Here is a 12,928-nt window from a genome sequence, read left to right on the forward strand (position 1 = left end):
GGCACAGTGTTCTACATCCCTATAAAGGCTCTCTGCAGCCCGGAAATAGCAGTTTTTTAATGCGATTCACTGCGAATAAAGTCGGATCAAAGCTAATTTTTCCCCAAAAATTTACCGAACCGGCCAAATCGAGTTTTTAGAAAATGTGCTCATCTCTAATCATCATCGAGTACTGTCTGCACGTCACTGATGTCCTCCTGAACGCTATCTGGGTCAGTAGCAGACCGCTCGCAACACCAGCTCCCACGCCACTCTCCTTATCACTACTTGCCTGCCTAGCGAAGGAAGGGGCGAATGTCTCCTCCAGATCTTGGCTGGGCAGTAGCTGCTGACTGCCCTCTAGTAGCTCTTCCCCGCTGAAAAGTGGAGCTGAGCCTACAGCATATAATACTTCTCTGGCTGAGGGAACAGAAAAGGACAGAGGCAAGTTGAGGACAGGTGAGGGCACAGGGCCTGCTCCCAGGCCATGCCAACTAAGGGTTGTGTCTGATGAATCCACAGACTGTTGGCTGGGGGTGTCTGATGTCACTTGGGATGAAGTGGATGACCAAGCTAACCAATCAAGGACCGCTGGGTTGCTGGTCAAGACACGACCGCTAGATGACCTCAGGAGCTCAGGGCTCTCTCTGCGACTCCTGCTGCCACGTCCCATTACTCTGCTGCGACCTGTGCCTGCGCAAGAAACATTGAGGACGCTACCACTCCTCTGTGGATGGCCTGCCAGTTCTCTGAACTAAATAAATTAAAAGCAAATTAAAACACACCTAAAAACAACAAATATATTTTTCTTTCTGTACTGAAATAGGCCACTAAACTCTTAACACAAATAACTGCACCAGTGAAGTGCATATACACTCACCTAAAGAATTATTAGGAACATCTGTTCTATTTCTCATTAATGCGATTATCTAGTCAACCAATCACATGGCAGTTGCTTCAATGCATGTCGGGTTGTGGTCCTGGTCAAGACAATCTCCTGAACTCCAAACTGAATGTCAGAATGGGAAAGAAAGGCGGTTTAAGCAATTTTGAGCGTGGCATGGTTGTTGGTGCCAGACGGGCCGGTCTGAGTATTTCACAATCTGCTCAGTTACTGGGATTTTCACGCACAACCATTTCTAGGGTTTACAAAGAATGGTGTGAAAAGGGAAAAACATCCAGCATGCGGCCGTCCTGTGGGCGAAAATGCCTTGTTGATGCTAGAGGTCAGAGGAGAATGGGCCAACTAATTCAAGCTGATAGAAGAGCAACGTTGACTGAAATAATCACTCGTTACAACCGAGGTCTGCAGCAAAGCATTTGTGAAGCCACAACACGCACAACCTTGAGGCGGATGGGCTACAACAGCAGAAGACCCCACCGGGTACCACTCATCTCCACTACAAATAGGAAAAAGAGGCTACAATTTGCACGAGCTCACCAAAATTGGACTGTCGAAGACTGGAAAAATTGTTTCTTAAACATGACAATGAGTTCACTGTACTAAAATGGCCCCACAGTCACCAGATCTCAACCCAATAGAGCATCTTTGGGATGTGGTGGAACGGGAGCTTCATGCCCTGGATGTGCATCCCTCAAATCTCCATCAACTGCAAGATGCTATCCTATCAATATGAGCCAACATTTCTAAAGAATGCGATCAGCACCTTGTGGAATCAATGCCACGTAGAATTAAGGCAGTTCTGAAGGCAAAAGGGGGCCCAACACTGTATTAGTATGGTGATCCTAGTAATTCTTTAGGTGAGTGTATATTTTTCTTTTTGCACTGAAATACATCACTAAACACTTTCACCACATATAACTGCAAAGTGAACTGCGTATATATTTTTCTTTTTCCAGAGATATAAGCCACTGAAGGCGTTTTTTAACGTAGCACTTGCACCCCAAGAACAAATTGCTGTGATGACAGAGCTGTATAATTACTATTTGGATCCCCAAATAATCTTTCCCTGCACTTGTAAATCGCTTTTCTAGCACTGTCCCTAGCGCCTTCTGACGTCTCTCCCTGCACTAAGATGCTGTGACATGATTCCTCCCTTTCCTTTCCCTGCACTTATAAATCGTTTTTTCAATTTCTCTGTTCAGAATGAGGTTTTTCTACTTGCTGTCCCTAGCGCCTTCACGCGTCTGTCCCTGCCCTCAGAACGCTGGAAAATGGCAGAATCTAAAATGGCTGCCGTATTTATAGGGCTGTGACATCACAGGATGGCTGGCTCCTGATTGGCGGCATGCATGCATGTCAATCTGGGTGATTCCCAGAGTTCCTTGCCCATGTCCTCAGTGCTCACATGTGTAGCCACCATTTTTGGAAAAATTACAATTCGTTACCACGAAGCGCGAGGAAATTAGCATTCGTTGCAAATGGAACTTTTCCTGAAATTTGGATCGAATTCCACTGTGTCTGATTCAATTCACTCATCTTTAGTAATAATCAATTACCAAAGTTATTCAACTAAGTACTGCGCGACTTCGTGAAAAACTTACTTCGGCTCATTAGAGCCCATACATTCTAATACTGTATGGAGTACAGTATTATAACAAATTTTTTCGCTCGCTTCACTCATCTCTAATGGCAACTCATCCTGCAAAAAAAATAAGCCCTCAAACAGCTCCATTGAGAAAATAATAAAAGTATGCTTCTAAGTGGAGATGAGCGAATTTCATATTTTCGTTTGGTAGTAAAAGCAGAATTGCGTTATGGATTCCGTTACAAAGGACCATAACGCAATTCTTTTAGAGGCATTCCGTCATAATAGAAGTCTATGGGCTGCAAAATGGATCTGTCCCATTTCCGTTATGCAGGGGAGTCCTCTCCGGATCCCGAGTCCTCTCCTGTATAACGGAAACGGGACGGATCCATTATGCAGGCCATAGACTTCTATTATGATAGAATGAATAACGGAATGCCTCTAAAGGCATTCTAGTAACATAGTAACATAGTAAATAAGGCTGAAAAAAGACATTTGTCCATCCAGTTCAGCCTGTTATCCTGCAAGTTGATCCAGAGGAAGGCAAAAAAAAAAACGGTGAGGTAGAAGCCAATCATAGAATTGCTTTATGGTCCGTGTTAATGGAATCCGTAACGCAATTCTGCTTTTACCACCAAATGAAGCGTGAACAAATTTCAAAACATGAAATTCTCTCATGTCTAGTTCTTAGTAAATTGCTGTACTGGTCCCTAAAGGTTGTTCAATAGCAACATGGCACCTTTAAACTTTAAACCAAAATCTGTGCTGCAAAAGCCAAAAGGTGGTCTTTCCCTTCTGAACCCTGCAGCGTACCCAAACAGCAGTTTACATCCACATTCACTTTTTTACACTAGCGTTATAGTTCCAGCAGGCTGTTCTGGCAGAGCTCTCTGTATCTGTTTCCGCAATGCCTGCCTGCCCCATTGACTATAACAGGGTTCGGCGGAGATCCGGTCACTACCTGGAAAATACAGTCAATGTGGCCGGTGGGTACTATGGTAATATCTGGTAGATCCAGAGGGCCCTGGAAGGCTGTTTTATGCCAGACCGGCCTGCTGGAACTAGTAACATTGATGTACAAGAAGCCAAAAAGTTTGGTACGTCTCAGATGGCACGAGCTGGGCACAGCATGCTGGGCACTGAAGTGCTATGTCTGTGGAAACCTTGCAATTTTTATTTTGCACAGTCCACTGCTGATTCATTTCTGAAAAATACCTGTGCGACCAGAATGCTCACTGCACCGCTTTAAAAATAGGGGTGTAGTTTTCAAAATGGGGTAAATTTTTTGGGGTTTCCACTGCATGGTCTCATCAAATGGAAAATGCCACCCAAAAATCATTCCAGCAAAATCCATGCTCCAAAAGCCATATTGCACTGCTGTGTGCCCATACAGCAGTTTGCGACCACATATGGGGTATTGCCGTATTCAGGAGAAAATTATATTTTCAAGTGTTTCTAAATTAATGAAACACCTGTCTGGTCAAAGTATTCACTACAGCCCTTAATAAATTCAATGAGGGGGTGCAGTTTCCCAAACAAGGTGACTTTTTGGGTGTTTCAACTGTAGCGATACCTCAGGGTCTCTTCAAACACAGCTCCTTCCTTTCTGAGCCCTGCAGTGTGCCCTTACAGCAATTTATAACGACATATAGGGTGTTTCTGTAAATTTCAGAACCAGGGTAATCAATGTTCAGACTAGATTTGCTGCTAACCTTCTCTGTCACAGGAAAAATGTATTAAATTGGAAAATCTGCTAAATCTATTTTGAAATTTTATCTCCTTTTAAAAAAAAAATCTTGTTCAACACAAGAACAAAGTTTTTACAAAATGATGGGGGATTCAGCCCGCACAACCCCTAGCAGGTGCAGATTGCTATGACGAAATACAGATGCAAACGCAAAAACACAAAATGCAATCGCACACTGCAACCAGCACTCTGCCCTGCCTTTATGCTGGATGTTGAATGAGGCATTGGTGTACATTTTGGCCAAAGCGTAATAAGCCACTCACCACGTCAAGGTCGCCTTAATGAGTGGTCCCTAACACTAGTTCCTACCTTTTATGGGCCATGACAGCCACACAAAGTCCAGGGAGCGCAGGTACAGCATGCACACCAAGCACACTCTGCTTTTAACCCCGTCCGGTGCCATTACAGCTTTCATCGGATCCAGGGATGCAAGTACCAACATGTATGCTGAGCCCACTATATACTTCTCCTGGAGCCAAATGGCTACTGGTAGGTGCTATATAAGCAGACTCAGTTTTATACTGACTTTAAAACCAGCCTCCAGGGCATACTAACTGGTCAGGTGTGCATGACTGCTTGGAGATCGCCACGCCTCCAATATATACTACAAAGAAAAAATATGGGGGATTCAGCCCGCACAACCCCTAGCAGGTGCAGATTGCTATGGTGAAATACAGATACAAACGCAAAAACACAAAATGCAATCGCACACTGCAACCAGCACTCTGCCCTGCCTTTATGCTGTGCCTGCGCTCCCTGGACTTTGTGTGGCTGTCATGGCCCATAAAAGGTAGGAACTAGTGTTAGGGACCACTCATAGAGGCGACCTTGACGTGGTGAGAGGCTTATTACGCTTTGGCCAAAATGTACACCAATGCCTTATTCAAGATCCAGCATAAAGGCAGGGCAGAGCGCTGGTTGCAGTGTGCGATTGCATTAGTGTTTTTGCGTTTGTATCTGTATTTGCGTTTGTATCTGCATTTACAAAATGATCCAACCATAAAGTAGACATTTGGAGAATGGTAATTAAAAACTATTTTATGAGGTATCTCCGTCTCAAAAGCAGAGAAATTCAGATTTTGAAAACTGAGGGGGTAATTTATCAAACTAGTGTAAAGTAGAACTGGCTCAGTTGCCTACAGCAACCAATCACATTCGTCCTTTCACTTTTCAAAGGAGATGTCCAAAATGAAAGGTGGAATCTGATTGGCTGCTATTGGCAACTAAGCCAGTTCTACTTTACAATTTTTTTTAAATTTTCTGCAAATTTAAATTTTTTATAAATAAAGGTAAAACATATTAACCCAAATGTATCCTTAACATGAATTACAATGTGTCACAAGAAAATATACTCAGAATCAGTTGGATAAAGTAAAAGCATTCCAAAGCTACTAACAAAGTGACACATGCCAGATTTACTAAATTAGGGTGGGTCCTAATGTTAAAACTGGCTGAAGGGGTTAAATATGAATTTATATTTTTAGTTAAACAAACCCAAGTATTAACTTAAATGTTAAATTCTATGTTTATTACAAGGTTTTTCAGCTTTTTAACTATTTCAAACTAATATTTTCCATCTACATTGTGTCCACATATGACTGTAAGGTTACTGGCTGTGGATAATAATGCCGTACATGTTTACAAGGACATTTATGTCACGGGAAGAAATACCTTTCTTTTACGACCTTTATTAATTTGAATGAACGCGGGAGAGTCGAAACAATGAGACCTACCTGATGTAATAGTCGTTGCGGATGAGTAGAAAATGCTGCAGAATGGATAAGAGGAATGGTTCAGATGCGGTGTCCTTCAGCATATTGTAGAGGAGATGGTAGACTTCATTAATGTCGGTGAATATAGAGTCAAGGAAGGTTCAGACACAATGGGTGAGCTACTGAACAATGGGGACAAGAGATAAAAAGGAGCTCAGGAGTTAAAAAGTTGAAGCCAAGCTTCTGCTTTGTCATCTGGATGCAGAACACAAGAATTGTTATTAGCAATTATTCAAAAATATCATTCAGATAGAATTTGGGTTCTATGGGCGACTGAATGGACGTCTTGTTGGAGCGGCTCTTCTCTGCCGCATTGAAATAGTTTTGGGAGAGACAACCGTTTTCTGATTGCTGTACTTGAAAGTCTTGTACATTGATGCACCTCCTAGAATGTAACAACTTCTGTAGTCTTAAAGGGCCTAAAAGGGTTATCAGACAAAAAATATTCATTAGCTATTTACAGGCTAGATGATCAAAGGCTCATGCACACCACCATATGTATTTTGCGATCCGCAAAACAAGGATCCGCAAAAAAATAAGTTGGACGTCCGTGTGCATGCCGTATTTTGCGGAACAGAACAGCTGGCCTCTAATAGAACAATCCTATCCTTGTCCGTAATGCGGACAATAATAAGACATGTTCCTTTTTATTTGCGGAACGGACAAACGGAAACAGAATGCACTCTTTTGTTTTGGAGACCCATTGAAATGAATGGTTCCGCATACGGTCCGCAAAAAAAAAGAAAAACGGATCGGACACGGAAACAAAATACCTTTGGGTGCATGAGCCCCAATACAGGACAGTGGGGGGTCTGAATGCTAAGACCCCAGTAATCCCAATGGCCACTTATTCTATCTTAGAAACGGGGCAGTAGTGCACATGTCCATTACTCCAAGAACTTTTATGGGACTTAAATAGACAGCAGTGGACCAACCAGTGCGTAAATGCCCCATTCAGAGAGGAGGCTTGTGACCGTGTATTCGCTGAGAGTCCCATCCTAATAATTGGACCCCCTTCAATCTTCTATTCATCACTTATCCTATAGATAACTGAGGCATACTATTAGTGAGATAACCCCTTTAAAGGGACACTAAACCCAGAATCAAAAAATATTACAATTGCAGACCATGAAAAATAAAATAGAAAAGCAGCGTATTCTCCTCTTAGGCTGCAACTATGTCTTCTCCCTCCTATGCTAGCGCACGTGAGCCAGGAAGTTTAGGAGGAGGGGGCTGGGTTTAGGCTGTGTAATTTTTGTCCACTCAGTGAGCGTGGCCATTTTGTTGGAAGGAATCCTAGTTACAAATATTACAAAATAGATTTGGTAACAACACCAGCCATAGCTGTAAAGCTGCATTGTCGACAACTAGTGCTGAGCAAAGTTTACAAAAATTTGATTCGGTACTTTGCCTAATTTCACAAAGAAATTTGCTTTGTGATTTACTTTTGTCACAAAGCGCATTTCTTTGTAAGTAGCAGGAGCAATGATGAGGAACAGCGATTGTGCCGCCTCCCATCATTTAAATCCCAAATATTGTCGAATACCTAGCTGGCTTTGCCAAACAGGATCCAAGAGAAGCAGAGTAAGAATCACAGTGACAGATTTCTCATTCAAAATCTTAGGAAAGTTCGGTAAAAAATTTAATCTTCTAACTCTTACCTGCACTGATACATTGTAACATGTCAGAGGTCTATCAGCTCTAGGACCAAGATTTGGACAGAGTGCACATTTTAGCCTCTCAATGTACAGAAGGAAACAGAGACTTTAAAAATCATGAAAGGCTGGAGAACTGGCTGGTTACATAGTGATTAAAGGTACACACCAGAAAAAACTGATGTATTATGCCAGAGCAAGGAGGAGCATGACACAAGGAGCATGACACAAGGATGTTCTCTTCTGTTTTCGGTCATGCCTAGTGTTAATCGAGCACCAAAGTGCTTGGGTGCTCTGGTGTTCGAGTAGAACACTTTGCGATGCTCAATGCACTCAAGCACAATGGAAGTCAATGGGAGAAACCGAGCATTAAACCAGGCAGCCCCTGCTCTGAAGAGGGGAGAGTGTCGGGTCCCACTGAGGTCTATGCAGAAGATCGCTGTACAGTGAGGGAATCCCCCAGTGTGAGTCAGCGGCTTAGGAGTCCCTGCTCTGACTCCATATATAGCTATGTCCATATATGGAGTCAGTGCTTGGGGACACCCAGTGTATTTAAATCTAATTTAGCCTCTATTTCTGAAAAGTTTCTGCCAGAATTTGAACTCACAACCTTCTACATTAGAGGCAAGGACTTTAACCACTCAGCTATAAAGCTGAATGATAAACTGTCAGAAAAAACTAATTGTAGTTTGTCATGTAGCAAGTATTCCTATACAGCAGAAGTATCATTTCATATTTCAGTTCAGGTTAACATGTAGCTGTATAGCGTAGTGGCTAAAGTTCTTGACTTTAATGTAGAAGGTTGTGCGTTCAAATACCAGCAGAAATATTTCAAAAATAGAAGCTAAATGAAATTTATATATTTAGTATTTTTTTTTAGTAATTGTAAAAAATGTATGGCACAAAATAAATGTGTAATTACTAAAAAAATATATAAACTATGCTATTCCATAGAGTGGCATTGTCCCTTCACAATGGGATCCGTTGGGTGAGGGATGCCATTGGTTCTCATCCATCAGAGGCATCAGTTTAATGTACATGTCCTTGCATATCTCTTATACAGAGGCCATAAACACAGTGTGAACATAGCCTTATGGCTTTTATGCACTACAAGCCAATCCAGGGCTTTAAAGTTTTCGGCATCTTTATAGGCAATTACAGTTTGACACACGGTCACTAATAGTTGTGACTATCTTAAGGGAAGTTTAGAGGGGACTATTTAAGTGAATAAACATTTTTGTAAAAAAAATGACATATGGTTAAAAAATAAATTAATAAAATAAAATATTTACTTAAAAATAAAATATTTACTCAACTCACTGGTCCCCTGCTGCTGCCATTCTGATGCTGTTGTGATCCCCAATGCTTTCCGCCTCCTGGCCCTGGCTTGACACACAGGAAATGCCTTCTCAGCCAATCACTGGCTAATGTGGGTCACAGCTGATTGGTTGAGTGGGCTCTTACTGTGTGTGTCATTTTAGGACCTGGAAGTGGAGAGCACTAGCCACCGGAGCAGCATCAGAACAGCAGTAGTAGAGAACTGTTGAGGTAAATGATGATAACACAGTCCAGTTCAACCATGTGCCCCAGACTTGTACTCCCTAATTTTGAAAGCAAGAAAATGTTGCTCTTATATCTATGAATCACTGCAAAAAATGCACCAAAATGATACGCAACTGACAATACTAGCTAATTCCTCAAGCCGATGTTAAAAGGCTTAAGGAATTAGCTAGTATTGTCAGTTGCGTATCATTTTGGTGCATTTTTTGCAGTGAGTTGTGTATGTATATTTTTTCATCTGCACAATGTATCATTTTGTGTAAGATGTTCATGTGGTGCATGCGGTCCGCCCTGGCATCCTCCATTGTACGCATTCTTTGCTGGGGATTGTCGTTGTCTGCGGACCACAACATGCGGAGGAATTGTTCCCCCGGTTATAGACACGCTACAGTGTCTGGGTTTGGAGCATTTTCACCCGTTTAGGCCACTTTTTTCAGTGAGTTCTTATATCTATGAGTAACGAACCATATTTGCCACTCTAGAGTACAGGGTCTTAGAGATACAACCTATTTGTTGAAGAATCTATGGAAACCAAAATGGAGCAATAATAGTTGTCATCCTCAATCTATAATATGACTTAAGAGAACTGGGCCACACTTCGACTATTTAATTCAGGAGAGGTCTTTTGTACTTTTCACCCTCATAAATGCTTTTTAGCATGAGAAGATATTAAAAGACAAGACTCTTCCACTAAGCACCTATACTGAATATACAAAGGTGTATATATAAGTCCAAGCCAACCATACATGATCCCACCATGTTCACGGCTGCACCAAGCCCATTGTATCTACCTCTGGCCAAGCATAGGTTGGGTTGTCCCTTTGGGGAACTGATGAATCCTGTCAAAACAATAGGGCTCCTGAAGAACAAAAAGTCCAGTAGAAGACAATCCCAGTTGAAGTTGACTTTGGGCTGACTGTTATAATATAACACTTTTTGGGATCCAAAATAGTTTAGCATTCTTCTTAGCCAACGGAGCACATAATTGTCACCCAGAATACATTTTTTAGTGATATCAACCATATTTTTTGAGTACTTTGAATATTTTGGGTAGATTTTTTTTAAAACTCTGTATGAAGCATTTTAATACAGACAAATCTTCCCTAATCCTCCTGCATGGCGTCCTACAATTCGTATTACAAATAATTTATATGTGGTCCTCTAGGTCTTCTCATTGTGAGATCAATGCTAAACATATTCCCAGTACTGCCTAGCTTGCTCTTGTCTACACTGTGAAGACTTGATAGCTCTTGGCTCTCCTTTCATTAAGTTAAAGTGGATAACTCTGAGGCTTTACTTCCTATCCCCTGTTTCACACTGAGACGTTCAGTTGCTAGCACAATGTAAAGTTGTGGATATATTTCCATGCATACCTTGATCCGTGCTTATCAGCTCTTCCTGTTTACAGAGACAGGATACAATCTAAATTGATTTCCTTCACAGTAGTCTATCCACTGGTGATTGTATTTCTAAGATTATTCACCATGCAGGGTTTTTGTTTTCAAGTTTTAGATTTGTGGCTACATGCTACCCTGAAAATAAGAGATTATCTCAAAACTGGGGGAGGTGGGGGGGGGGGGGGGGTTGGTGGACAGCGTGAAATCTGATGTATCATAGCAAATGTGAGTGAGCGTACATCAAAGCTACAATAAAAAAAATCATCTGAATTAAAGATTAAAATACAGGGTGGTCTTCTCCTCATCTGACCAACACAAAATTGAAGCTGTACATATACGGTCAAATTTAATGTGGCTATACACTTTCAAAAATTGTCAGCCACCACTCACATGACTGTTTCCATCAAACTCCCAGTAGTCATACTTGCTCAGTTTGGCCATGAGTGTGCATTTCAAATGAGAAGAAATGTTTGGCAGCAGATTATCTCAGCCTAAAACAAAGGATCTGACATATTGACATTCAACCTACTCAATCCTTTTTTCACTGACATATCTCAAACGAACATCAGCTAACTGGTTTTGCCAAAATCGTGGTGTTTGGCCAACCTTATTCTAATGTTTTATAGCCACTTTTAAAGCTTGATGTGGCAATTGACTTTAAAATCAACCACTTAAAGGTTTTACGTTGATGGCCTCCATCAATCTTTGATGTCAAAGGATCTCATTCACAGATCAACAACACTTGTTGGGCACAATCAAATTCACAAATTTGTGGTTGTGCCTAGTACGACCTCTTGGTCCTGTCATCCCCTTACAAGACATAGCCACAATTATATAGCCATTGCTGTGTAAAGTACTGCAGTGAAGAGCTATCTATTTCATAATGGTCTCAAAGGCAGGGCAACTACCAGGAAAGATGCTAAAATTCCAAAACCCGTGTGTTTCATGTGCACTATTGCACTAGATCACATGTATTGTAGCTACCACAAATCAAGCTCAGTCTAGACTAATCTTCAGGTAGACTGACTTTAAAAAGTGGCTTCTTACATCCAAATCATAGAGTTGACATTCAAGAAGATCCCTTATTGGCAAAGTCCAGAATTTTTTGTGTTACATACATAGGGAGTATTTATCTATTACTGCTCATATGACCATTGTTCACTCTACGTACAACGACTTCACAGCATCCTTAAATAATAATAGACTTAGGGTACTTTCACACTAGCAGCAGGGGAGTCAGTCAGGCTGTACCGGCGGGTGAACAGCCTGTCGAATCCGCCCTGCCACTAATTCACGTGTGCCCCCGGACTGCCGCTCCGTCCCCAAATGGCGGAGTTCTATCGGCAGCACGGCAGTGCACAGTGAGAGACAGGCGGACTAAGGGTACTTTCACACTTGCGGCAGAGGATTCCGGTAGGCAGTCCCATGGACGCAAACGGATGGCATTTGTCAGACGGATCTGGATGCGGATCCACCTGACAAATGCATTGAAATACCGTATCCATCTGGCACTAATACAGTCCAATGGAAAATAATGCCAGATCCGGCATTCCGGCAATTTTTGGGATTTTTGGCCGGAGAGAAAAATACAGCATGCTGCGGTATTTTCTTTAGCCAAAAAATGTAAGAGGGACTAAAGTGAAGACATCCTGATGCATCCTGAACGGAATGCTCTCCATTCAGAATGCATGGGGATAAAACAGATAATTTTTTTTCCGGTATTAAGCCCCTAGGACGAAACTCAATACAGGAAAACTTTGACGCAAGTATGAAAGTACCCTAAAAGTACTGCATGCAGTACTTTTAGTCCGGCTGCCTCTCGCCGTGCGCCTCCGTACTGCCGCTGTAACTTCGCCCCTGCCCCTATTATAGTCAATGGGGACGAAGCGGCAGTCCAGGGGCACACGTGAACTAGAGGCAAGAGGGATCCGACAGGCTGTTCACCCGCCAGAAAAGCCTGAAGGACTCTCTTTCCACTAGTGTTAAACTAGCCTTAACAGAATTATGATACGAGGGGAAGAAACAGAACTGGATCGCACATCCACAATGCTATGCTTTGATCTAACTCGCTTCTCAGCGCTATAATAAAGTGTACAGCCCCCCATACTACATGCTGTACAAGAGGCATTAGTGTACATTTTGATCAAAAGGCATAAGCCCACTCACCATGTCAAGATCGCCTCTTTGAGTGGGACCTACTCTGAAAAAGGCGCAGCGACAATGCGGTGACAAGGTGGCGCTGCCCTAGTAGGCGGCAGGACCCAGGGGTCAAACAGCACCTCTGCTGTCTGATTATGCCATCCATGGCACTGGGTCCCACCAACCCACC

At 42.2% G+C, this 12,928-nt stretch overlaps 1 protein-coding gene across 4 annotated transcripts in view; it reads right to left on the reverse strand.

The window, feature by feature from the left end:
* Positions 1-12,928, reverse strand: part of DIAPH2 (diaphanous related formin 2) — a 1,273,340-nt gene that overhangs the window by 938,505 nt on the left and 321,907 nt on the right. For all 4 annotated transcript variants that reach the window (XM_044268818.1, XM_044268816.1, XM_044268815.1 and 1 more), the window contains one exon: positions 5,949-6,065. In XM_044268818.1, coding sequence (XP_044124753.1) covers positions 5,949-6,065 — 117 coding nt within the window. The remainder of the gene's footprint in view (positions 1-5,948; positions 6,066-12,928) is intronic.

This window comes from Bufo gargarizans, chromosome 9, assembly GCF_014858855.1.
Source record: "Bufo gargarizans isolate SCDJY-AF-19 chromosome 9, ASM1485885v1, whole genome shotgun sequence".
NCBI classification, from domain to species: Eukaryota; Metazoa; Chordata; class Amphibia; order Anura; family Bufonidae; genus Bufo; species Bufo gargarizans.